Source organism: Anabrus simplex, chromosome 2, assembly GCF_040414725.1.
Source record: "Anabrus simplex isolate iqAnaSimp1 chromosome 2, ASM4041472v1, whole genome shotgun sequence".
NCBI lineage: Eukaryota > Metazoa > Arthropoda > Insecta > Orthoptera > Tettigoniidae > Anabrus > Anabrus simplex.
The window spans coordinates 643,899,841-643,926,305 of NC_090266.1; the positions used below are offsets into that span (position 1 = coordinate 643,899,841).

Sequence of the window (26,465 nt, forward strand, 5' to 3'; positions counted from 1 at the left end):
CTGAACGCATGTAAAAAGGGTGAAAGCGAACTCCACCGACAACCTTTTGGAAATTGTTTGGGATACCTTCTGTTTATGTTGGTACAAGGGATCCATGGTCTCCGGTGGCTCGTTACAGAATGAAAGTATGATTTATTCAGCTTTATTACCCCCAACCAAACTTATTTCCGTGAAAATATCTTCACAACAGAGAAAAGGCCTGCAACATTCAACAACCAAAATGTACAACACAAACCCAGAGTGATGCATAGCCTGTAATATGTAATAACCAAAATGTGCAACACGAAACACAGAGTGATGAATCATTTACACTTTTATTATCACAGTATACTGTACAATAAAGACTGTTTTAAAGATAACAATTCCATGTCGTTGGCTTCCAGCACATTAAAGAACTCCTGCGGGACAAAATTCTCACACCCCGGCGTCTGTCAAGAACTAGCATTTAGGACGGACGTAAAAAAAAACCATTATTATTTTCAGTGCAATACAGATACAAAGCTAACTGATCTGATGAAATGGCCACGAGGTAATCGGATTTGTTTACATTACTATTGGTTTATAATACTGTATGTGTTCAAGCGGAAGAGCTTTTATTATATGTTGGTTATTTTGTATATTCAATAACGTTACAGTTACTTCTATTAGCGATTTGGTTGTTTCTGCACTAAAAGGCATGTTTGGTAGCCGAAACTCCAATTGCAAAACAAAACAAAACAAACTATATTTGAAGAGAAGATTCGAACCATCATCGAACGGAGCTAAGGACAATACCCAACTTGCCATTTAGCGAACCGAGCTACGCTGACAGCACATGTTAAAGGTTTACTAATCTCTTCTGTTTCTGCCATAAGTTATTCGTCCTGGTTGAGGTCCAACTGAAGCGTGTCTCAAGATGCATCGATAATAGTGACGTTAGTCTTGAGTATCTCGAATAAGAGTTATGCCCACCCCTACGTGCACCTCGAAGATTCATTAAGAGTAGTGACGTCAGTCTCGAGTATCTTGAACGAGAGTTTTGCCCATCACTAGGGATAAGGGTATCGCATTGTCATATTATGCAATATTCATACAAAATAATTCGATGGCCAGTCATTTATATCTGTCATTTGAGCAGTAGGCCTACCACACAGTAAACCTTATCATTGCTTTAATTTTAATTGTCTTGAGCCACTAACTTCCCTGCTACCGGCGTGTGGTTATTCCAAGTGACGTCATCTTCATTGCCATCTCGTCAGCTATGCACTGCAATAGAGACCGAGAGCATTCGAGGTCCCATCTTTTTAAACCTTTTGAAAATAGTTTTGTTCCCGACTATAGAGTCCAAACTGTGTGAAGCTATTCCCAAATGGTTTCCGGAGATGGTCACTGATATTCCCAGCTGGTGTATTGGTAGCAGAAGCCACTCCTTCTGAATTAAGCCGTGTTGTTGAAAGCGTGCCAAACCACCAGCTGATAACTAGCGTATGTTACGAGTTGTATTTCTGAATGTAATACATAGTGACAGCGAGCATTATTTTCATAACTGCGACTGTTAAAAGCCAGACCCTTATCTTTAAGTAAATTTCATGCTTGTTCTCTACATTTATCACATCTGGATTTACCTAAATAGCTGTAAAGGAGATAAGAGAGACCGCATTGTTTAGATTGGGTATGCTATCACCCGGATAATACCAAAAGTTCCCCGACGGAAAGAAAAAAAAATAACAGGAAAGTTTGCTGCATTTATGGATATCTGCAGGTGTGGCGGTAATGCATTTTATTATCATAATGTTTAATTTTGTATGTTTGTTGTCTCCTATTGTTTATTAACGCATACCCTAGTATGTTTTGTTTGGCGTCTCCGAAACTCATTGAAAGTAAGTGGGGGCATAAAAAATAAATATTATTATTATTTGTTAGGTGTGTTGGCGAGTAAAACAATTGTGATTGGATTGTTTTTATCACTTACTTCTCTCCCTAAAAACTCTATATTGGGCCGAGTTACGAGATATAAAGCGATCACATTGTTAATGATCTCACCTGCCTATATTAATGGGCCTAGCAACAACTGTGAATATTTCTTAACTAAATTAAACATGTTTCCTCATCCCGAGGTGGTGCAGCTCGTTTTTAGACAGGCCCCCAGTGGAAGAGAGTTGCATGTATCTTTTTTACCGCAAATCAACATTCCTGCCATTCCTAAATCTTTGGTGATACGGTACCGGGAATTGTACTTGGGCTCCCGAGAACGGCAGCTAATTCTGCTAACCATTACGCTGGCGGACATTCTTATCTACAAAACACAGACGTATATACTGTACATGACTGATGCGTGCTTGCAATGCGTGGGTTGGATACGAAACTATTAACCTATTTGTGCGACGTCATCAGAGCTCCAGTAGGCCTACACTACGGAGGCGGACATTTCTTAACTACGAAGCACAGATGTACCGCATGACTTTGACGTGTGTTTTCATTGCATGGGTCATATGGATGAAACTATTCAAAAATTTGTTTGATGTCATCAGAGCTTCATAAGGCTTGTACCCGCTTCGAAGCGGAATCGTTCTTCTCTGACGAATTACATTGGGGGTCTTGTATGTGAGATTTAGTTTTTCATTTTCATCTCGAAAAGCCAAGGGGGTTCTAATACACAAGTAAATACAGTATATATTTCTCTCTGATCTTTCTTGTTTCCTTAGAGACTTCAAGTAGGTGGCCACTCCAATATCTTTATTGCAGATAGGTGTTGATTTTCCTCCTTTTTTTTGTCTTATAGCTTTATTCTTGTATACTCCCATCACCCACCTTCTTACACAATCTCATTTCATCCCTTGATAAATTTCTTTCCCAGTGGTACCCCGTTCCTATGCTATCCAGTAGTTTCTTCACTCCATCCACCCATAAACCTGATTTTGATGTTTCATTTGGTGCTGGTATGATACCCTAAAAATTTCACCTCCTGCCCCCGTCTTTAGCCTCAACCAGTACTTAATTATTTGTTTAACAATATTGGTCGTATACTCACCCCTTCACATATTATTCTCACTCCATTGTTTACTTTACAGCTTAGAAGTCCCATTATTATTTTGGCAAATTTACATAGAACTACATCTAATGCTACAATTCCATCATCTACTCCCCAAATTTCTGCTCCATACTACAACTTTATTTTAACTAGTGAATTAAATTTAAAAAAATATATATTTGATGTTCAGCATCTTTCTACCTGGTATTTTTTATACTAGTCAGAGCACTTACTCCCTTCATTTTTGATTTTTTATAAAATCTCTTCTGTCCGTCTGCCGTTGCTACTTATCCCTAGGTATTAATATTTTTTTTAACAACTTCCAATTTTGTCTTATCCATCCATCACTGTTCATGTTTTGAGAATTTGTCACACCTTTTACACACCATAACTCTGGTTTTCTGGGGAAATGTTCAGTTTCCACTCTGTGCAGTAACTTACTATCTCATTAATACTATTTTTCGTTTCAACAGGTGTTAATGTAAGTAGAAGACTATTGTCTGCGATGATCAGACCTGGAATATCTTGGTTCTCAAGACATGGGGAGGCTCCTTTCTCAAAGCCTTCCGATCAGACTAGCTTTGAATGGCGCTTCAACTGCATACTCATTTTAAAAAGTAATCCTCTTTTTCTCTCCAAGGTCTCATTATTTTCCCTGAAAAAATTACACTCTTGTTTTGTAAGCTGTTAACCTTTGTTTTCAAGTGACATTAGGGATGAGATGGTTTCATGCAACCATTGTGTAGTGTTTCAAAACACACTATGGAATAGGATCACTCTCCTCTCCTGCATGAGTGAATCCATATGACAAATATGCAGAATCATACTTCTCTTTGCTTGGCCCTGGAATAGATGTAGTCACTCGAAATAAGAATGACATTTCTCACAGGGATGCTTTTCTCAGAAACAGTTGAACCTACAGATATAATGTTTGTTGTGGATATCAACAGTGCTTGTATCTACATGTACATGAATTATATCTGGATAATAATTAAATCTGATTAAATATTGGATAATAATTAAAGCTGATTAAATATTAAATGCAAGGAACATACAATATCAAGCACTCATTCTCTGCCTGAGAGGCTGTACATGCTAGTGTGGTGCAGCTAGTCCTGCATTCAAAACTGCTGGCCCTTCCTGGGAATTGCATCCTGATGTTTCATATGTAGTATCCATTCTTGCCCTTTTAGTAGCAGTGCATAATAATCACTTCTCAATTTAATACGTAATCATTATTGCACTGAGATACAAGTTAAAACGGACTGGTGCAATCACTTGACTGTGGTTTGGACGGCTGCCATAAGATGGCGAGAGAATAAAATAATGTTCCAAGGAGGTTGAAACTGGGATCAAAGCAAAAAAAAAAAAACTCAGTTTGCTCACCTGCCAATAAATTGGTGGCAGGCTTTGTGAAATATTTCATATTAGCGGGTGGACAAAATAAAATAGCCCGGAAAAAATTTATAAGACTGACGCAGTATTGAGCCTTGTTAATGAACAGGAGAACTGCCCATCATACAAAATGCTGGAAACTGCGATTTCAATACATCAGTCAGTTGGTCACATGTTTGCGCTTGCGGATCTCCCGTATGCTCTGTCCGGAGTACATTGCTGTGTCATTACATGTGAGTGGGAGGAGCAGATGTGTTTAGTGACCTGTTGAATGCAGCACAAAATTGTGCTCACGATAAAACAGGGTGAGTTCATTGTTGAGTGTTATGCAAAGCACGATTCGTGGAAAACGTGTGGAACTGTTTGTGCAAGAGTTTAAGACTGGAATTGTTTTGGCAAAACCTCCAGCAAGGTCTGCAATGCAAAACTTAGTAGCAAAATGGCATGAAACGATCGCTGTAGCGAATAAAAGCCGTAACTATCCGAAAAGAGTTCGAACACCAGAAAACATCGCTTGAGTGAAGGAAAGCCTGGAATGAAGTCTGACAAAATCTCAATGCCATTTATCTGTGCAAGTGGGAATTAAGAGATCACCGTGTTGAGACTTTTTCAAAAATGACCTGTATTTGTATCCTTAAAATTTACTGCTGTGCATACGTTAAAAGCGTCCAGACAAACCTTCGCATGTTGAGTTCTGCTGGCGGTTTCTGAGTGAAGTGGAGTCAGGACATTTGGATCTCCAGTGTTTCATTTTTTCGGATGAGGCCTGGTTCAGCCTGTCAGGGTATGTGAACTCACCGAGTACGTGCGATTATGCATCAGAAAATCCCCATCAGTATGTCGAAAAGCCGTTGCATAATCTCAAGATTGTTGTGTGGTGCGCAATGTCAGGTGTCCACATCGTAACACACTTCTTTCACCAAACTGTTAATGCTAACTGGTATGTCCGGATGCTGTTTAATCCATATGTGGATCAACTCCTTGAAGATGAGCGACTGTATGGGATATTGCATAAAATAAATTTCATTATAAAGCCCGTATTGTCGTAAGTATACTTAAAAGGTATGGTCAAATGTTTTCGGCTGATGATGTCTACAAGATAGATGAAACATGTTCTGTTATTTTTTAAATGTTATTTAAATAATTAAATAAATAAAAATGAGTATTGTAAAGGTGGAACATTTGACCATACCTTTTAAGTATATGGGATATTTTCAGCAAGACAGAGCAACAGCACACACCACCTTGACAACCTTGTCACGAGTGCATGAGGTGTTCGATGAGGAGAGGACAGTCATCAGGGGCAGTGCAATAAACTGCCCCTTCTCTTTGATTTTTACCTGTATGGTAAATTGAAGGGTCAGATGTACTCCAATAATCCTCACACACTGGAAGAGCTACAGCAGAGCATTGAAAATGCTATTGCTGCTATCCCTCAAGCAGACCTGCTACACATGTCTCACAGTTTGATAAATCGAGCACAGCACTGCATTGACATCAACGGTGGCCATTTCCAGTATCTTCTGTGATGTTCATTAACAAGGGTCAATCCCGGGTCAGTTGTATTGCAAATATTTTCCAGGCTAGTTTTATTTTGCCCATCGTGTACATTTGAAGCAATGTAGCCATTAATAATTCTGAAAAAACCCTTTCTAGTATCATTTTAATATTTTATTATTCGTTCACATTTTAAACTTTTGGCCAGCCAAACTTACCACCAGAAAACACCTGAAGTACCACCGGCAGTACGCTTACCAGTGGTTGAAAATCACTGCCTCATTTGGTGAAGATTTAAACTTTAATTTGAGGATAAGGAAGACCTTTATCTGTATATTTCCGTTTTCCCTTTTTTTTTTATATAAGGTACTTTCTCATTCCTCACCATGACCTGGAGTTGTTTTTAGGTAATTAATGGTGTAGGTTGCAATATTACTGATCAGTGTATTGTACTGAATGTTTTCAGGTATTAGTGCAAGGTTGGCAGGTTACACCACAGAATCTGGAAGAGTTCTTGCAGAACATTCACCTACAACTGGAACAGCTTGAGAATGCTGTAGCTGAGGTGGCTGGTATTGCTCATGAGCAACTTGAAGCACTTAGAGTAAGTCATTACATATTCATAAGCTCAGTTTACCTTTTTATGAAGTTTTCTGGATAGTACAGTGTCTGAATGATACGGTACTTCTGTACCACATTTGAAATTGCTATTCTCTTTTATTCTGCACCTGTTATTGTCCATATTTCACTTTCATACAATGCCACACTTCATACAAGTCTTCAGGAGCATCTTTCTCCTATGCATGTAAGAGACCGCAGTTAGTAAATTATTTTTTTAAGAAAAGATTTCTTTGCTTGGTTTACTCTTACATTTAATGTCATCCTTACTCCTGCCATCATTGGTTCTTATACTACCCAGATAAGAATTTATGTCCTGACCTGACATTTTCTGTATCACCTGATTTAATTTGACTGCAGTCCTTTACTTCTAGTTTAGATTTGCTTCAATCAATCAGTCAGTCAATCAATTAATCAGTTAGTCATCAGTGATCTGCATGTAGGGCTGTCACCCATGCGCCCGTGTGCAAGATCACCTACCACTTTTTTACCTAACTTTTCCTTAAACGTTATTAAAGAACTTGTAAATTTATCAACCATTTCCCTTGATAATGTATTCCAGTCCCTTACTTCTCACCCTGTAAATTAATATTTGCCCCTTTTTTGCCCCCTTGAATTCCAACTTTATCTTCCTATTATGATCTTCACTACTTTTAAAAGCTCTGATTAAGCTTATTCGTCTACAAATGTTATTCCACACCATCTCTCCACAGTTCGAAACATACCACGTATTGCAAGTTATACATTTCATTATTGTTCCATATTGACTTTGAATATTCGGAGTATATAGAGACTAGAGGATTTCCACCTAATCATTACAATTGTTAATCACTTTTAGTGATTAATTATATTTTTTTAAATATGCAGTACATGTTTCATCTCCTAGGAGACATCTTCAGCTGCTTCATACAGTTTAACTCTTTCCGGCCCTTAGCGCCTGAAAGCACCCGACTGTTCATTTAGCCAATATAAATGGTCCGTTATTGGACATTATAAATTTTCCAGCGAGCTCATTCTTGGTTGCCAGCGTTTCGCCCTCGTGTGCTAGGGTGGGCTCATCAGTTGGTACCTAGCACACCTACCAATACGCTGGCTAGTGCATACCGTGGAGGCCACTGCGTAGGCCAACTGGAGCCACCGGCAGTGCCAATGCACTAAGAGACTTTGTCTCATCACTAAAAATTGATGCCTGCTTGGCCATCAGATGATATAGATGTTGATTCCCATAGGGAATCTGAAATATTTGTCCTGAATGTGCAAATTTATAATACCAATATAAATGGTCCGTTATTGGGCATTATAAATTTTCCAGCTAGCTCATTCTTGGTTGCCAGCGTTTCGCCCTCGTGTGCTAGGGTGGGCTCATCAGTTGGTACCTAGCACACCTACCAATACGCTGGCTAGTGCATACCGTGGAGGCTGGCAACCAAGAATGAGCTAGCTGGAAAATTTATAATGTCCAATAACGGACCATTTATATTGGTATTATAAATTTGCTCATTCAGGACAAATATTTCAGATTCCCTATGGGAATCAACATCTATATCATCTGATGGCCAAGCAGGCATCAATTTTTAGTGATGAGACAAAGTCTCTTAGTGCATTGGCACTGCCGGTGGCTCCAGTTGGCCTACGCAGTGGCCTCCACGGTATGCACTAGCCAGCGTATTGGTAGGTGTGCTAGGTACCAACTGATGAGCCCACCCTAGCACACGAGGGCGAAACGCTGGCAACCAAGAATGAGCTAGCTGGAAAATTTATAATGTCCAATAACGGACCATTTATATTGGTATTATAAATTTGCTCATTCAGGACAAATATTTCAGATTCCCTATGGGAATCAACATCTATATCATCTGATGGCCAAGCAGGCATCAGTTTTTAGTGATGAGACAAAGTCTCTTAGTGCATTGGCACTGCCGGTGGCTCCAGTTGGCCTACGCGGTGGCCTCCACGGTATGCACTAGCCAGCGTATTGGTAGGTGTGCTAGGTACCAACTGATGAGCCCACCCTAGCACACGAGGGCGAAACGCTGGCAACCAAGAATGAGCTCGCTGGAAAATTTATAATGTCCAATAACGGACCATTTATATTGGTATTATAAATTTGCTCATTCAGGACAAATATTTCAGATTCCCTATGGGAATCAACATCTATATCATGTTCATTTAGCCTTCCGGTCCTTAGCGCCCGAAAGCGCCCGACTGCATTATCTTCATTCGTCTGCGATCTGTGAGATAGTTTTTTATTTTTCTCTTCAGTGAAGTGTTTATAAGGCATTTATGAACACGCAGTGCAATCTACAAGTCTTAGGAAATAAAGGAAGAGCGATAATCTGTCTTGACGTTGCCTAGGCAACGGTCTTGAACTTCCGCGAGCCTGGGTCAGCTGTTTCGTTCGTGAACATGGCGGGATTGAATATCGCGTATATTGAAACTGAGCTGAATATGGGCGAAAAAAGTGACACAGCATCCTTGAGTAGGGGTGCAGGTGAATTTTTAATGAGTGAATAATATATCAACGAAGATAATTTTAGTGATAACAGTGATATGAATGAAAACGAATATCGATAACTCGGACCTAATGGCGATGCCATGGCAATTCAGGTAACACAAATATTACGTTTCGTTACTCCGTATGATTAAATGGATGATGTTGAACCTGCGCATAATTCGGAAAGAGTATTAGAGGAAATATTGTTTTTTACGTATGTTAGGAGGAGAAAAACTATTCAGTGGCATAGTCTATTACGTATATAACATTGTAGCATTCAAACAGTCGCATTCCGGTAAAATAAAAACAGAATGGGAAGACACTTGCCCAGATGAAATAAAATCGTATATACATGGGCATCATTCCACTTCCAAAATCACGTGATTATTGGTTTTGAGGGATCCAGACAACATGGGAATGTGACAAATGCAGACTGTCTCTGTGTCGAGTATCACCAGAAGGGGGGGGGGGCTGAAAAACACATTATGACTCAATAAACAGAGAAATGGATGTGATGGTATATTTTCTAATGTTATTGAAAATTTGAATTCATTGTGATCAATAGTTTTTACTGTATTTAACTTTTTCTGAAACAATACGGTCTGTTTAATTTTTTCCTAAATAATAGGTTGAAACCTGGGGATAAGCGGAGTGAAAATGCGGGCGGGAAAGGGTTAAATTACAATGAACATAACAGACATTGACAATGACCTAGTATATTTATAACTTTTTAAGTCCCAGAATCAGACTAATCAGTATGCACTGAGAACATTTTAAAAGATGCTTAGAACAAAGTCTGAGTCATAAGATTAGTCTTAAAAATAGAAAAAAACATCCACTGTTTCTTCAAGTTACAATAATCACACTTTAAAATTTATCTTTAAAGTAAAATTCCTGCTTCTTATGATTAATATAAAACACATTATGCACAAGTTTTCTCAGTTAATCCTGATTGAAGCGGGGAGAATTTCTCAAGGTTGAAAAGAACGGCGTATTGAGCTGTTTCGATTAAAAAAGCTGTGGAATTCATGTGTGCAGTGTTCAATAAAGATAAGTATGTTGAAGAAGAAGAAAAACGAACTATGATTGGAATGATACGAAAGAGAATATTGGCATGTTAGTTGGTGAGAAAGACAGAACACTCGCCCTTTTGTTGTTCTATGGAAGTATAAACATACTCATTAGTTTGATTCTAGGACTTGGAATTTTATAACTATACTAGATCATTGTCAATGTCTGTTATGTTAATTTTAATTTAATTTAAACTGTATGAAGCAGCTGAGGATGTCTTGTAGGAGATGAAACATGTACTGCATATTTTTTTAATATACTTCATCTCTAAGGGTGATTAAAAATATTATTGATTGGGTGGAAATCCTCAAATTTCTATATATTCTGAACATACCACATAGTCAAGCATTTCGTTTCCTTACTCCCAAGTCTTCACAGCCCAAAGTTTGCAACATTTTCGTAACACTACTCCTTTGTCGGAAATCACCCAGAACAAATCATGCTGCTTTCCTTTGGATCCTTTCCAGTTCTCGTATGAAGTAATCCTGGTGTGGGGTGTGGGTCCCATACACTGGAACCATACTCTAAGTGAAGTCTTACAGAGACTTATGCACCCTCTCCTTTACATCCTTACTATAACCCTAAATACTCTTATAACCTTGTGAAAAGATCTGTAACCTTTCTGAATAACCTTGTTAATGATTACCCCAATGAAGAACATTCTTCATATTAACACCTAGGTACTTAGTGTTCCCCATGAGGTACTATCACCCTGATCAACACAGTAATTAAAACTGAGAGGATTTTTCCTCTTGCTGAAACTTACAACTTGACTTTGCATCCCATTTACCATCATTCCATTATCTGCTGTCCATCTCTCAATATTGTATAGGTTCCCCGGCAGTCACTCACAATTCTGTAACTCATTTACTACTCTGTACAGTAAAACATCATCTGCAAATAGCCTTATTTGTGATTCCAGTTCTCTGGTCTCTGGTAATTTACAAGTAAACATAAAGTTCCAAAAATACTGCCCTGCAGGATCCCCATCATAATCATTTAAGGATCAAATAACACTTCACCTACTCTAATTCTCTTGAGTTCTGTCTTCTAGAAATTTAGCTGTCCATTCAGCCACATTTTTATGTAATCCAACAGCCCTCATTTTCATCTGTATTTCTCATGTTTGTTTTTGTACTCCTTTTCAAAGGCTGTGTCCTTACTGTTAAGCAGTTTCTCCAGATTCTCTACATACTCAGATAAAATATCAAGTATGATCTGTCCCTGGCAGCTGCAGACTTCCTCTATGATTTGTTTTCCAAATTTGTCTCTGACTTCCATATCTTTCCTTTACTATTATACTAACCTGCTTTTTCTTGAAATGTAGATGCCAAAAATCAGGATTGGGGAAGAAATTAATGCAATGACTACAAAAAAAAAAAAAAAAAATGAAAAGGAGTAAACTTCTGGTAAATAACGACAAAAACTTCATTCATTTCTCAAATTAATATTAAACACCAAATTACTATAATGACATAAAGATTAGGGCAGTACTGATACTTTTATTCAAACGCCACGCATAGTTCATGTGGCGACTATGTTAGCATTGCTGAGTAAGTTGATTTTTGAGTTGACCGTAGCAACACCAACAATGCAGTGTTAAATATCATGCATGAAATGTGCATAACAATATTAGCTAATTAATAGAGTATATACAGATTTGTGTACATGTATTTTATTTTCCACAGCTTTCATCGTAAGACATACTATTGTCGCGGCTACGAAATTAGGCGGGTCAGAGAAATTACGCTGTTGCCAAGGTTATGTAGCAACTGGCGAAGAAATGTCTAACTGAACACATCATTTCGGAGCGCGAGGCAAGTTGTTCTCTCTGAAGCTCCTGATGTTAATTCATACAATGTTTCGAAACAAATTATACTACAAGCTTCAGAAAAGACTGCTGATTCCAGTGGTATAACTATTTTCCATACAAACCACTTTAAATAATTATGAAAAATAAAATCTTGAATGAGTAAGTTTAAATCCGTAGAATCATTCATGTATTGAAAATTTCAGTAAGCGGCCAAGTCTTTATTTCTTCAGCCAATAAAATTTTGTCTGCGAGAAAAATGTAAAAAATCGCCTGACTTATATTTTTTATCTGAAACATATTTCCGTGAGTCTTGTAATATTCCTGGAAAATGCCCCGGAAAGCGATCGTGTAAATGTCGCAAGCTGAGGCAGTTCGGGGCGCGCGCACCAGCACAGGCTGCAGGACCTCGTAAATACTTTCGGATTACATATTAATCCGTATCAGTTTTATTACATTATAACTTTAAATATTTGAATACTGTATATTGTACCGAGTAATATAGAAAAAGAACTACTTTAAAGAATAGGTTTACATTAATTTACAATGAAGTCAGGATCGGTTTCTGGCTTCAAGGCAGTCTTAGTCACTGTCATCACTCATCTCACTATCTGTCGAGTCGTCTTTTACACTGATGATGAATGGCTCCATTCTTTCGTCCCTTACTATTTCCTTGGCCCAATCGTCTGTTTGAACATTTTCCACGCGTTGGAGCACTTTTCCCAATCTGCAGCAGTCACACGGTCGATGGCTTCTGACGTGAGTTTTTCTACGCCCTTTATTTTGAATGTCTTGTTCCTCTCTGCCACTTCTCTCTTGACTTGAGCCCAAATCAATTCACATTCACTATCCATCTTTAACTGCACTTACGATGCGAACTCAACAGCTGCATGCCAGGGAATGACTCGGGTAAGGTGGCCTGGAGCGGATGGGCTTCAGTTTGACAGCACTGCACAATCAGCGTTGCCAATCCGTGCCCGGTGGTAAGCGACTCTCGACCATTTGTCGCTTCGCCGTTCCCATATCTGACGACAGCGCAGTTTTCCTCACCCGCCTAATTTGGTGGCCACGACAATAGTAGATTGATCATTTTTTGTTACTGGAGTCTGTGTCGTTTGCATCTATATATGTAATGTCGTCACCTTGGCCATTCATCACATATCCCAGTCCTCCTAAAATTCCTTGTATCGGGCGAGTTGGCCGTGCAGTTAGGAGCACGCAGCTGTGAACTCGCATCCGGGAGATAGTGGGTTTGAACCCCACTGTCGATAGCCCTGAAGATGGTTTTCAGTGGTTTCCCATTTTCACACCAGACAAATGCTGGGGCTGTACCTTAATTAAGGCCACGGCTGCTTCCTTCCCATTCTTAGGCCTTTCCTCTCCCATCGTCACCATAAGACCTATCTGTGTCGGTGCAACGTAAAACAAATAGCAAAAAAACTCCTTGTGATAGTTTTTTCCACAATCAGAGTCCAAACCTGAAGAATCCGAGAGCACACTTGTTCTCTGGCAGGTCTCTTAAGTGTGCCCTTTTTTGTTAAATCCCCATAAAATCGGCAGAGATTATCTTTGAAAAGTTTACTAACCGAGACATCTAGCAGCTGTTAAAGTATCATAAGCCTGTATTATGACCGGCACCATGTTGTGATGGGACATTTCATTTTTCACTGGCTCTGCTAAATGGCCATGAAAACTGTTGAGAGCAAGCATGGCTCGTTTACAAACTAAAGCTCCAGGCTATCGATCCCATACGTCTTTCAGCTACTCTTCCATTAAGCCCGGAACCGTACTCTGTGTTGTTTCAGGGACACTAACTGTACACCAGGGCACTGAGTACGCCACAAAAGAAACACATATTTTACACGTTGTGACAATTTATTTTAAAATCTCATTAAGTCATTGAAATGGATTATTTTCAATATATTTGCAAATTAGAACAGCACTGTAATTTGCTGGTAATGAAATAAAATAAAACGGTCATATTATTTTAAAATGTACATTTCAGTTTGTGGTACCACTATGGCTTTTGCTTACGAATATCTTTCATTAACTCCAAGTAATAGTGATTTTAGACTCATCGGATATGTTAAACTACAGAAAAGTCCCACCTACACAATACAAGCTCACAGTGTTTATTTCAAATATTTCAAGTACCTACATGTTTCATTCTTCCTTGAGAACATCATCAGCTTGAAATATAATCATTGATAAATTGGAATCAAGGTACCATTTTATGCAATATGTACAGTAAGTGAAAATAATCTAAAACTAAAAGTTCAGCTTTTTGTTGCCACCAGTTATTCTTGATTTCCCTAATTTGTGCCTGACATTTTCCTGTAAGTTCCAAGAAATGTGATTTCTTCACATTGGAAGACAGATCTTGAAGATAGGATAGATGGGCTTCCCATTTGGCATTGATCAGACATTTAATTTCTTCATTATTTTCATTTTGTCTTTTTTCCCTCACGAAACCAATTGTTTCCTCAGCTGACTTGGTGATGACCTTCTGAAGCATGGCCCATTGCTGATTTGTACTATCACTGCTGGCTGGATGACTAGCCAGTTTGTTTGAGATTGCATTTCTGTAATCTGTAGCAGTGGATTCAATTTGAAGTTTAGAAATATCAAATTTCTTTCTGGGCAGGTTTTGGATGGATCTTTTTGGTTTACGACAGACTGAGATACTCAACTGGCAAAAAAAGAGCTTGTGATCTGTCCAGCAGTTATCGACATTTCTTGCAGTCTTTGTAACAGGACATTTCTTTTTGTCACATTGCCTGGTGATAATATAATCAAGCATAAGCTACTGCTTTGAGCGAGGATGCATCCGAGTGGTCTTGTAGCGATTAGGCAGGTGGAACTAAGTATTAATAATAGAGTTCATGTTCAGCACATAAACCAAGGAGCAGTGGACCATTGGCATTACAGTTGCCAAGTCCATCCGCTCGAAGCCGTTGGCCGCTATGGTGGGTCGATTTATTTACCGCCGCTCAACACTCGGCGTTAGTAGTTTCTACAGATGGTTGCGAAGCCAGCTAACCCTCCTCCTTTCCCATTCCGAACATGGGACAAAACAATGGTGGAGTTTAAGGTGATATGCGATCCAATTCGATCATCATCGGGGTCATTGAAGACTGCTGACTAGTCCATCATTTTAACTGATGATGGAAAAATTTTAGAGCGTTGGAAGGAACATTTCTCTGGACTTCTAAATCGTGCCTCCAGTGTCGCCGAGGACTTTCTTCGTAATGTCATTCAGCAGCCCCAACAACCATGGATGGCAGTTCCACCCACATACAGAGACTTTACCAAAGCACTCAATCAGCTAAAACCAAGAAAGGCTCCTGGTCCTGATAACATCCCTCTGGAACTGATAGAGAATGGAGGTATACCCTTGAAGACTAGACTTTTCACACTCATCCTCTTGATTTGGGAAAGTCGAGAAGTACCTGACGATTTGAAGAATGCTACCCTCATCACTATCTTCAAGAAAGGTGATCGTAGTGTATGTGGGAACTACCGTGGTATATCGCTGTTGTCAGTTGCGGGTAAAATTCTCGCAAGGATTCTATTAAACCGGCTCCAAATTATCTCAGAGGATTTTGCCCGAGTCTCAATGTGGTTTCTGAACCTCCAGAGGCACAACAGACATGATCTTCTGTGCTAGACAACTCCAGGAAAAATGCAGAGAGCTACAGCAGCCTCTGTATTTAGTTTTCTATGATCTGGAAAAGGCCTTTGATTCAGTACTAAGGTCTGCTCTGTGGAAAGTATTGAGACATTTTGGATGCCCTGAACGTTATGTGGAATTGGTTCAAGCTCTTCATGATGGCATGTCTCGACGGGTTCTTCATGGTAACTCGGTATTGGATTCATTCCCAATCACTCATGGATTGAAGCAAGGCTGTGTGCTTGCTCCTACACTCTTTGCGCTGTACATGGCTGCCATGCTGCATGAATCATCTGCAAACAACTTAAGCATGGAGATTAAATTTCGTTCTGATGGAGGCCTTTTCAATCTGGCAAGACTTCGCTCACAAAGACGTACTCTGGTTACCCGGGTGACAGAACTGCAGTATGCCGATGACACCGCATCTCCTGCTCTAACACCTGCAGAATACAACAGTCAGTCAGCTGCTTTAAAACTGCATGTGATCGCTTTAGTCTTACCATTAATACGAAAAAATGAAGGTACTTACACAATCTGCCCCAGGATTAACTCATCCTGAGCTCAGTATCTCCATCTTAGACACAACACTGGAACAGGTTGATCACTTTTTGTATCTTGAAAGCATCTTGTTTAAACAGTGTACCTGCAAACAAGACGTTGATAAAAGAATTGGGGTTGCTCATGCAGCATTTGGACGTTTAATGCACAGAGTCTTCATGAATAATGACCTAAAACTGCATACCAAACTCATGGTGTACAAACTTGTCATTTCCATGCTGCTGTATGGCTGTGAAACTTGGACACTCTATCGTCGTGATATCGAAAGACTTGAGCTCTTCCACCAACAGAAAATGAGATATATCTTGAATATCAAGTGGGAGGACTATGTGAGCAACAGGGCAGTTCTCGACAAAGTGCAGCTAAATATCATTGAAGCAACAACCATTGCTCATCAGCTGAGATGTTTAGGCCATGTTCACCGCATAGGTGATACAAGGCTTCCCCACCAAATTCTTTATGGTGAACTTTGCTCCTGCAGTAGACCTCATGGAGCCCCTCGTAAGCGTTTTAAGGACCAGCTGAAACACATCATGAAGAAAACTGGTTAAATAGACCGACATGGGAAGAATGTGCTGTAGACCGTTCACTGTGGCTGTGTTCCTTTTCATTTTCTGCTGATCTTAATTACATTTTGAAACATGTCTTCCTTATCAACCATAAAATACTGCTTAATAGTCATACATTTACAACCTTCCTTTCTATTTCATTTATTTTTAACCATGACTAAAACAGCTTCATGGTCACATACACTATCCTTCACTTCAATTTGTCTATAGAGTTCATCTGGTTTTATTAGCACTACGACTGGATTGTTCTTTCCTCTTTTAGATTGTATAGCTTTTTGATTCCTGGATTAACTTATTTATCATATGTTGGTCATGCTTTTGGTCATTGACATTACTTTCCCAGTTAACATTTGGTCACTACCCTCTACAGTTATGTTCCCTTCTGTGTCATTCCCCACATAACTGCTATCTTATCAAATAATTTGATGGCAGTGTCACCCTTTCCAGATTTGTACACCACAAAAATACAAAGTCACCTCTTATTTTCAGAGATGAGCCTGACATCTAGAATTTAATGTTCCTCATCCTTAACCTTTTCACGGCTTACAATTTTTTCTGCCACATGTATGGATACTCCTCTTATCAATTGTATCCTGTCTCTACGATAAACACTCCTTCTAACTCCTCCCGTGCTGTTATAACCAGGTCCCATATATCCCCAACTATGTTAGTTCATATTCCTGCTTGCCTTTTGTTTTTGGTACCAATGCAGGAAATTACCACTTTCTCCATACACTCCTCCTTCCCTTCTACTTTCCTCAACATCTGCCTTAACCTAATTCCTGGATAACACTCTATCATACCGGGCGAGTTAGCTGTGCGGTTACAGACGCGCAGCTGTGAGCATGCATTCTGGGGATGGTGTGTTTGAACACCACTTTTGACAGACCTGAAGATGGTTTTCTGTAGTTTCCCATTTTCACACCAGGCAAAGGTTGTACTTTAATTAAGGCCATGGCCAATTCCTTCCCACTCCTAGGCCTTTCCTATCCCATCATCGCCATAAAACCTATCTGTGTTGGTGTGACGTAAAACAAATTGTAGAAAACACTCTCTCATGGTTCCTTCCCTTCAACACACTTTCGCTACATGCTTAATAATAGAGTGCCCCATGGCCACTACTTCAGAGAAAGGGTTGATGCAGTAATTATTGTTTTAGCATTGATTCGTCCTCCTTAGTTCGGCCAGGAATGTAAATTTTCCATGGACCCTTGGGTATAATCTTGTTAGAGACTTCTTGAATGGAATCTATAAATACTTCGTATTTTTCACAAGTGATTGGGATACTTTCAGTAGCTGAGTATAGCTGGCTTTGGAACTCTTCCCAGTTTGCTTTATTGAATTTGAAACAGGGGTGACTAGATGAGTACTATGGGTGAATGCCAGATTTACTTTAATAATAATAATAATAATAATAATAATAATAATAATAATAATAATAATAATAATAATAATGTTGTTTTGACATCCCACTAATTACTTTTCATGGTTTTCGGAGATGCTGAGGTGTCAGAATCTTGTCCCACAGGAGTTGATGAATTTGAGCACCTTCAAATATCACCAGACCGAGCCAGTATCGAATCTGCCAAGTTGGGGTCAGAAGGCCAGTGCCTAAACTGTCTGAGCCACTCAGCCCGGCCAGATTTAATTTTACAGATGAAGGGGCAGTGTTGGTTCTGTGGGAAGTAATTACACGCTGTTTTTATACAAACTTTTAGGCTAGTGCTGATGATTATATTATCTGGGTTGGTATAACTGGACCAGTGCTTGCTGGTGGAAGACTTGGACTGTTTGGAATTATGCATTACATTCTAATCATACATTTCTGTGCATTACTCAACTGCTTCACCATTTTCATCCAGCTTAAGCTAAGATGGAACTTCACACTTTGTCTATTGTTTGTAATATCTGAAGCCATTTCTCTTCAGTTTCAACTTGGTTAATTTATAACTGTTAGGTTCTTCAGTCTACTGAAAGTAATTCTGAATAAATAAATTTATAAACTACCTGAAAAAGAAAACATACGTCAACAGAATTATACCTGATAAAGAAATAACTTAATTAAAATAGAATTACATGTTTAGTTCTTGAAAGAACATCATCAGATTCGATCAAATCATACTAAAAAATATTTAGAAATGTATAAACATTAATGATTAAATTCTGTTTAAATCCTTAAAAACGTAAAATTTGAAACTTATCTGAATGAAGTCCTCACTTCTCTCCACTCTAGCATAAAATGCAGGTTGGTGTGATACCAGTACTCTGTCGTTGGCGTGAGTCCAGCTGGCTAGTTAGTCCGTTAAACCTCCGCCACGCCACGTCCCCTTCCCTAAGCTATTATTCATTAATTGAATTACCCAAGCTGATGCCCAGATATTGAGAATATCTTGAAAGTTAGTCTTTGGTTGCCCTTGTCACAGCAGATTGTGGATTTTAAATTTTTCTGGTATACCAGGAAAATAGCTTTGTTTTCAACTGAGACCTATATTGGGACTGCTGTGTGCAGTAAACATTCTCAAGAACTGTTAAAAAATTATTTGTATAAAGTTTTATTTGTTTCAAATTCATGTTGATTGAAATTTTTTGTGGTAACTGTGGTTGGACAGGAAAAGGCTTGAAGTCAATGAAAACTAAAAGAAGAACTTTTGGAATTTTGTTTTGTGTTTTATAAAGAAGATTATTTTTATTTACTTTTGAGTATGTCTTGTACTGTTATTTAATTTTCAACTGGCGAACATTTAAGGACGGGTTTTTCTGAAGATCTTGATGCAAAATTTTAGTTTTTGTAGAATGTATTGTGTAATTGTGGTTTAAAGCTTGAACTTGCGGGGCAGGGTGTACTACCACGTGCCATTTTTAGGAGTATATTTCCAGTCATTTTCTGTAGTTTGCTGGTTCATCAGAAAGAATATTCTCAACATTTTTCTGATAGGCCAGAATAACAAACTTTCCTATTGGGGAATCTAATATCTGGAGTAGTAGCGGGCTTACCTCATTGGCTATTTGCGAGTTTCTCAATTTCTGGCCTTTCGCTCCTCTGCGGGAGTGGAGGTATTGTCCATGTTTTTTATTTCTGACCGGCCTAGCAGGCGGACACATGTCTGCTTACGTTGCGCTTGGGATGCCAGCCCCCTAGGTAAGCACTATGTTCTTGTTCTTAATTTAAATTCCATGTAACCGTTTCTTTGTAGGAGTTTACCCCAGACATTAGCATTCGCCAATATGTTCATCGAAATGATATACCTTTACAGCTAGTCGTCATTCTTTTGTTTTGGAGGCAATTCCCCCTTTTCTTATGGTTTTATGAACTGTGTAATTAACATATGGGTATTGGTTTGGGAGCAGTTTAACTTAGCCCCTGCATTGAGTGTTATTATTCCCTTTTTTTAAAATTTAATGTAGTATGCAATCCTGTAAGCCACTTTAATTTCTTTTGAATTAATTGAATTTCTTTGGTGTTTGTAATTGCTCCTTTTTCTAATCTAATTTTGTTTTATTTAACATGTGTTTTGAATTACTTTCACTGGTAACACATGCCAGCCAACCTACATCATTGAAAATGTTTTTAATTTGTCATAATTTCGTATGGTATCATGTTATTCTGATCTTTATTTTGTTAGTAAAATTTTGATTTCAAAGGGTGACCCTCATTCACTTTTCTTTCCCTACAACATGAAGTAACCATTCACCCTCCTAAGGGATCTTAGCCGCATTCCCATGTACTCCATTAGCTGTCATGTTGGTTTACCTGTTTGTTTTCACTTTTAGCAACTTGCATCTCCGAACCTTACGATGGTTGCAACTGTTGTTTTAATTCTTCTTTTTTTTTACTTCTTTTGCTTCGTTCTCGTTATTTTTTCATTTATGTATTGTCTTAATTTAATGTAGCCTGTGATGAGGTTACTTCAACCATACCTCATATAATTACAAACTAAGTACATAGATTTGTGGTTTGGTAGACCTGTTTTGCCCTTGTGTAATAACAGTGTGACTCAGAGTTATTTTCTGTTGTAAAGTGATGATCTCATTTCCTCCTACTGTGCTGTTACTTCCGTTGATTAAGTTATTTTTCTCCTTTATGTTTCTTCTAATTTACATAAACATTTGAGACTGTAATTATGCCGTTTTCTTTTATCAGGCTGAATCAGAGAAGCTAGTAGGTGGACTTTTTGAAGAAAGTTCAGAAATGCTTCCTCCACCAATGGCACACATTCCAATGGTCAGTCCTGATTTAGGATTCATAAACATGCTACGCTATGGTATGTTGGCACTGAGACTTCTTCCTGAAAGCAGCTGTGCAAGTAAGTGTTCAATATTTCAGTTGTTATACCTTTGTAAAGGAAAGTTTGGCAAACTGTTTCTTTAAATGGGGCCAGTAGTTATGCTATCAGCTATAACTACTGGCTGAATAAATGGCTTGAAAATGAGTATTGTTTTGCTAATTTATATATTGGAAAACTGTGTTTTTGAAAAAATATTTTCATTTCATTCAGTTTGTTCTTTTAGGTTTTTAACTCTCATTTGAGTTTTTAATTTCACAATTTTTTTTTTTTTCTACTTGCTTTACATCGCACCAACACAGATCAGTCTTATGGTGACGATGGGATAGGAAAGGCCTAGGAAGTGGAAGGAAGCGGCTGTGGCCTTAATTAAGGTACAGTCCTGGCATTTGCCTGGTGTGAAAATGGGAAACCATGGAAAACCATCTCCAGGGCTGCCGACAGTGGGGCTCGAACCCACTATCTCCCGATTACTGGATACTGGCCGCACTTAAGCGACTGCAGCTATCAAGCTCGGTTTTAATTTTTATTTTTATATATATCCTTTTTTATAACTCTGACACAACTATTTCTATCTCTGTAACCTTCTTTCCTCCTTATTAAATGTCGTAAAATATAACTACACTGATCTCACAGGCAGCAAGAAAGCTTCACTCAGTGTAAAACTCTGGAACTTTCATCTTCCTATAACATTACTCATGACCTACCATTAAAGGAAATAGATATATAATAACCTAAATACAGACTGAAGAGGATTATATAATATTCCTATAATAACAGATAGCAGGGTTGAGGGGGCGGTGGGGTGGGAAGGAAAAAAACTGTGTTTTGTTGTTAAAACATGTTTTTTTAAACCAGTTTTAATTTCAAATCTTTAAATTAATTTAAACCAGTTGTGGCATCATATTAAATGTATATGCTCATGCTTAACATTAAGTAAACATTAAGTTTTACTGGAAAATTAAATTCTAAATCACAAATTATGGTACAGTAGAATCCCACTAACTTGACTCCCTATAACTTGACATTCCGTATAACATTAAAACTTGTAAAGCCCGATTTTTCCTTCTTTTTTTTAATTGCTAAATGATTTTTACTTGTCAAGCACAACACTATCTTTGAAATAATGTGGTCTATTAATAGATAGACTGTGCTATTGTAATTTCTAACATCGTCTAAACAGTGCAAACAGTATAGATACATTTTAATCATATTACTGTATTATTGTATCTACGATACGCAGAGCAAGTGACTGTAAGGTTTGGTTCCCGTAGCTATCAGCTTGCATTTGGGAGATAGTAGGTTTGAACCCCACTGTTGGCAGACCTGAAGATGGTTTTCCATTGTTTCCCATTTTCACACCAGGCAAATGCTGGGGCTGTACCTTAATTATGGCTACAGTTGCTTCCTTCCCACTCCTAGCCCTTTCCTATCCCATCGTCACCATAAGACCTGTCTGTTGGTGCAACGTAAAGCAAATTATAAAAACAAAAAAAAAAGTCTACAATCCTCTACATATTTATGCATCTGAATATCAGCATGTTTTCGTGCTTTGTTCAAAGACTTGTTATGGTATTCACTTTGTATCCCTTTCCCTTTGTGACCCAAATTCATAGAACTGTCAAACAAAATTGGTGTCAGGTCTTGTTCCTTTTGTGGAAATTGCTGTCTACTCCGGTTCCCTTTTCAGAAGTTGCTGCTGAAGTGTAGACACCCCTTGTCAATCAAATATTCAAATTTATTTCTGTTGTTGTTAGACTGAAGACTGTCTGCAAACGAATAAGTGTAGAAAATCTCCAGGACGAGGAAATTAGAAGTACAGGGATATAATTAGTGAGAAGTTCCGAACAGTGGACGGTAAGCAGTTCAGGATATAGAAAGAGAATGGGAGGCATACAGGGATGCTGTAGGAGCAACAGCATGGGAATGCCTAGAAACAACTCTGTGTAAAGATGGGGAAAAGTTAACATCTTGGTAGAATGATGAAGTGAGAGCAGCTTGTAAACGTAAATGGAAGGGTTAACATAAATTGCTCCAAACAACGTCTGATGCGGACAGGGAATTGTACATAGATGAAAGAACGGAGCGAAACAAATAGTTGTTGAATCCAAAAAGAAGTCGTGTGAAGATTTTGGTAATAACCTGGAAAGTCTAGGTCAGCAGCAGGGAAACCTTTCTGGACAGTAATAAAGAATCTTAGGAAGGGAGGTAGAAAGGAAATGAACAGTGTTTTGGGTAATTTGGGTGATCTCATAATAGATCCCAGGGAAGCACTGGACAGGTGGAGGGAATATTTTGGAAAACTTCTAAGCGTAAAAGGAAATCTTCATGGAGGTGTTCGAACAGCCAAGCTCATGGGGAGGAGGAAAATGATGTTGGTGATATTACGCTTGAGGAAGTGGAAAGGATGGTAAATAAACTCCATTTTCATAAAGCAGCAGGAACAGATGAAATTAGACCTGACATGGTAAAGTATAGTGGGAAGGGAGGAATGGAATTGCTTCATAGAAGAATAAGATTTGCATGGAATGTTGGTAAGGTACCTTCAGATTGGACAAAAGCAGTAATTGCACCTATCTATAAGCAAGGGAACAGGAAGGATTGCAACAACTTTCGAGGTATCTCATTGATTAGTATACCAGGCAAAGTATTCACTGGCATCTTGGAAGGGAGGGTGCAGTCTGTGGTTGAGAGGAAGTTGGATGAAAACCAGTGTGGTTTCAGACCACAGAGGGGCTGTCAGGATCAGATTTTCAGTATGTGCCAAGTAATTGAAAAATGCTACGAGAGGAATAGACAGTTGTGTTTGTGTTTCATAGATCTAGAGAAAGCGTATGACAGGGTACCCGAGAGAAAAGATGTTCTTCATACTGGGGGACTATGGAATTAAGTGTAGATTATTAAAATTAATCAAAGGCATTTATGTTGACAATTGGGCTGCAGTGGGAATTGATGGTAGAATGAGTTCTTGGTTCAGGGTACTTTCATGGGTTAGCAAGGCTGTAATCTTTCACCTTTGTTGTTTGTAGTTAACATGGATCATCTGCTGATAGGTATAAAGTGTCAGGGGGATATTCGGTTAGGTGGAAATGTAGTAAGCAGTCTGGCCTATGCTTACGACTTGGTCATAATGGCAGATTGTGCCAAAAGCCTGCAGTCTAATATCTTGGAACTTGAAAATAGGTGCAATGTGTATGGTTTGAAAATTAGCCTTTCAAAGACTAAATTTATGTTGGTAGGGTAAGAAATTCAGCAAAATTGAATGTCAGATTGGTGATACAAAGCTGGGACATGTAAATAATTTCAAGTGTTAAGGATGTGAATTCTCCCAGGATGGTAATATAGTGAGATTGAATCAAGGTGCAGTAAATCTAATGCAGTGAGCTCGGAGTTGCGATCAGCAGTATTCTATAAGAAGGAAGTCAGCTCCTGGAGGAAACTATCTTTACATCGGTCTGTTTTCAGACCAACTTTGCGTTACGGGAGCGAAAGCTGAGTGGACTCAGGATATCTTATTCATAAGTTACAAGTAACAGACATGAATGTAGCGGGAATGATTGCTGGTACAAACAGATGGGAACAGTGGCAGGAGAGTACTCGGAATGAGGAGATAAATGCTAATTTTAGGAATGAACTTGAATGATGAAGTTGTACGCATAAACCGGCCTTGGTGGTGGGGTCATGTGGGCTGAATGGAGGAGGATAGGTTACCTAGGAGAATAATGGACTCTGTTATGGTGGGTAAGAGAAGTAGAGGGAGACCAAGACAACAATGGTTAGACTCAGTTTCTAGCAATTTAAAGATAAGAGGTGTAGAATTAAATGAGGCCACAACAGGAGTTGCAAATACAGGATTGTTTTGACGTTTAGTAAATTCACAGAGGCTTGCAGACTGTACGCTGAAAGGCATAACGATCTATGATATGTGATGTATGTATGTATGTATGTATGTATGTATGTATGTATGTATGTATGTATGTATGTATGTATGTATGTATGTATGTATGTGAGACTGCCCCGTAGAAGTATTACATGTATATTAAAATTAAGTTAACATCTAACTGGAACTTACATTATGTAATCCCTTGATTTCCGGCTCCATTGCTAAAGGCGTGCTGGCCTTTGGTCACAGGTGTCCCAGGTTCGATTCCTGGCAGGGTCGGGAATTTTAACCTTAATTGGTTAATTTCGCTGGCACGGGGGCTTGGTGTATGTGTCGTCTTCATCATCATTTCATCGTCATCACGACGCACAGGTTGCGTTTGGGCGTCAATTCAAAAGTCCTGCACCTGGCGAGCCGAACTTGTCCTCGGACACTCCCACCACTAAAAGCCATACGCCATTTCATTTCATCCCTTGATAACAGCCAAGGCTCAGTGTTGGAGCGTGATCGTGACGGTCATATGCCTGCCCTGAAACAAAACAAAAGTGCAAACAATGCATGCTAACTTTGCGTTCTAGCCATCATTCACGGGTTTGCACATGGCACACTTGCAGAAGGATGAAACAGATCAACCAAACCCCATACAAGATTTCAAACAGAGAAGCCCTTGCATCCACTTACATGAGGGTGGAATATTCACACACTCGTGATGATATAGATGTTGATTCCCATAGGGTACTTGAAATATTTGTCCCGAATGAGTAAATTTATAATACCACTATAAATGGTCCGTTATTGGCCATTATAAATTTTCCCGCTGGCTCATTCCTGGATTCCACCGTTTCTCCCCTGTGTGCTAAGTTGAGCTCATCAGTTGGTACTTAGCACACCCACCAAGATGCATGGCTAGTGCATACCGTGGAGGCCACTGCATAGGCTACTTGCAGCCACTGACAGTGCCAATGCACTATGAGTGACTTTTTCTCATTAAGCGGCCCTTACACGATCAATAATATTGACAATACAGTATGATATTGACAATAATATTGATCGTGTAAGGTGGAAAAAAGAGTATTGACGGTAGGTATTGAAGCGATATTGATGAAATCCAGATTTTCTGATCTCAGGGCATCAATATTTAAAAGTGGGAGGGATATTGTCAATATTATTGATCGTCTAGGGGAGGACGTTGATATTATTGTCAATACTCATTTGTTACCGCGCTTTCGTAGGGAACGGAAGTGATCTTTGTGCGGAGTATTATGAATTATACGAGTGACCTTGAGACGATGACTGAAGTCTTTGAAGCGGTAGACTCGGTGAACTCTGACAGCAACATACCGACTATCGCAAAACTTGGGGAGAAAAACTGCTCAATTTGGATGCCAAGCAGGGACAACTTGCTGAGAAAGCAGTAAATGACGTGCTTTTTGAAGCAAGCTTGGGCACCCTCCATCGCAACTCCGTAGAAATAAAGGAAGTATGTCAATGTCTAAGCCCTCAGATTACCACACATCCGAGAACAAGGAGTGACAGCACTTCATCCTTCTCCACATTTAATTATTCTTCTCCTACTCACAGTGATAACCCACTAATCAACAACAAAC

General features: G+C 38.9%; 1 protein-coding gene across 1 annotated transcript in view; it reads left to right on the forward strand.

The window, feature by feature from the left end:
- LOC136863623 (KICSTOR complex protein SZT2) overlaps positions 1 to 26,465 on the forward strand; it is an 874,751-nt gene that overhangs the window by 86,333 nt on the left and 761,953 nt on the right. The window contains 2 exon segments of the mRNA XM_068226020.1: positions 6,369 to 6,506; positions 20,834 to 20,996. Of these exon segments, the coding sequence (XP_068082121.1) occupies positions 6,369 to 6,506; positions 20,834 to 20,996 (301 nt within the window).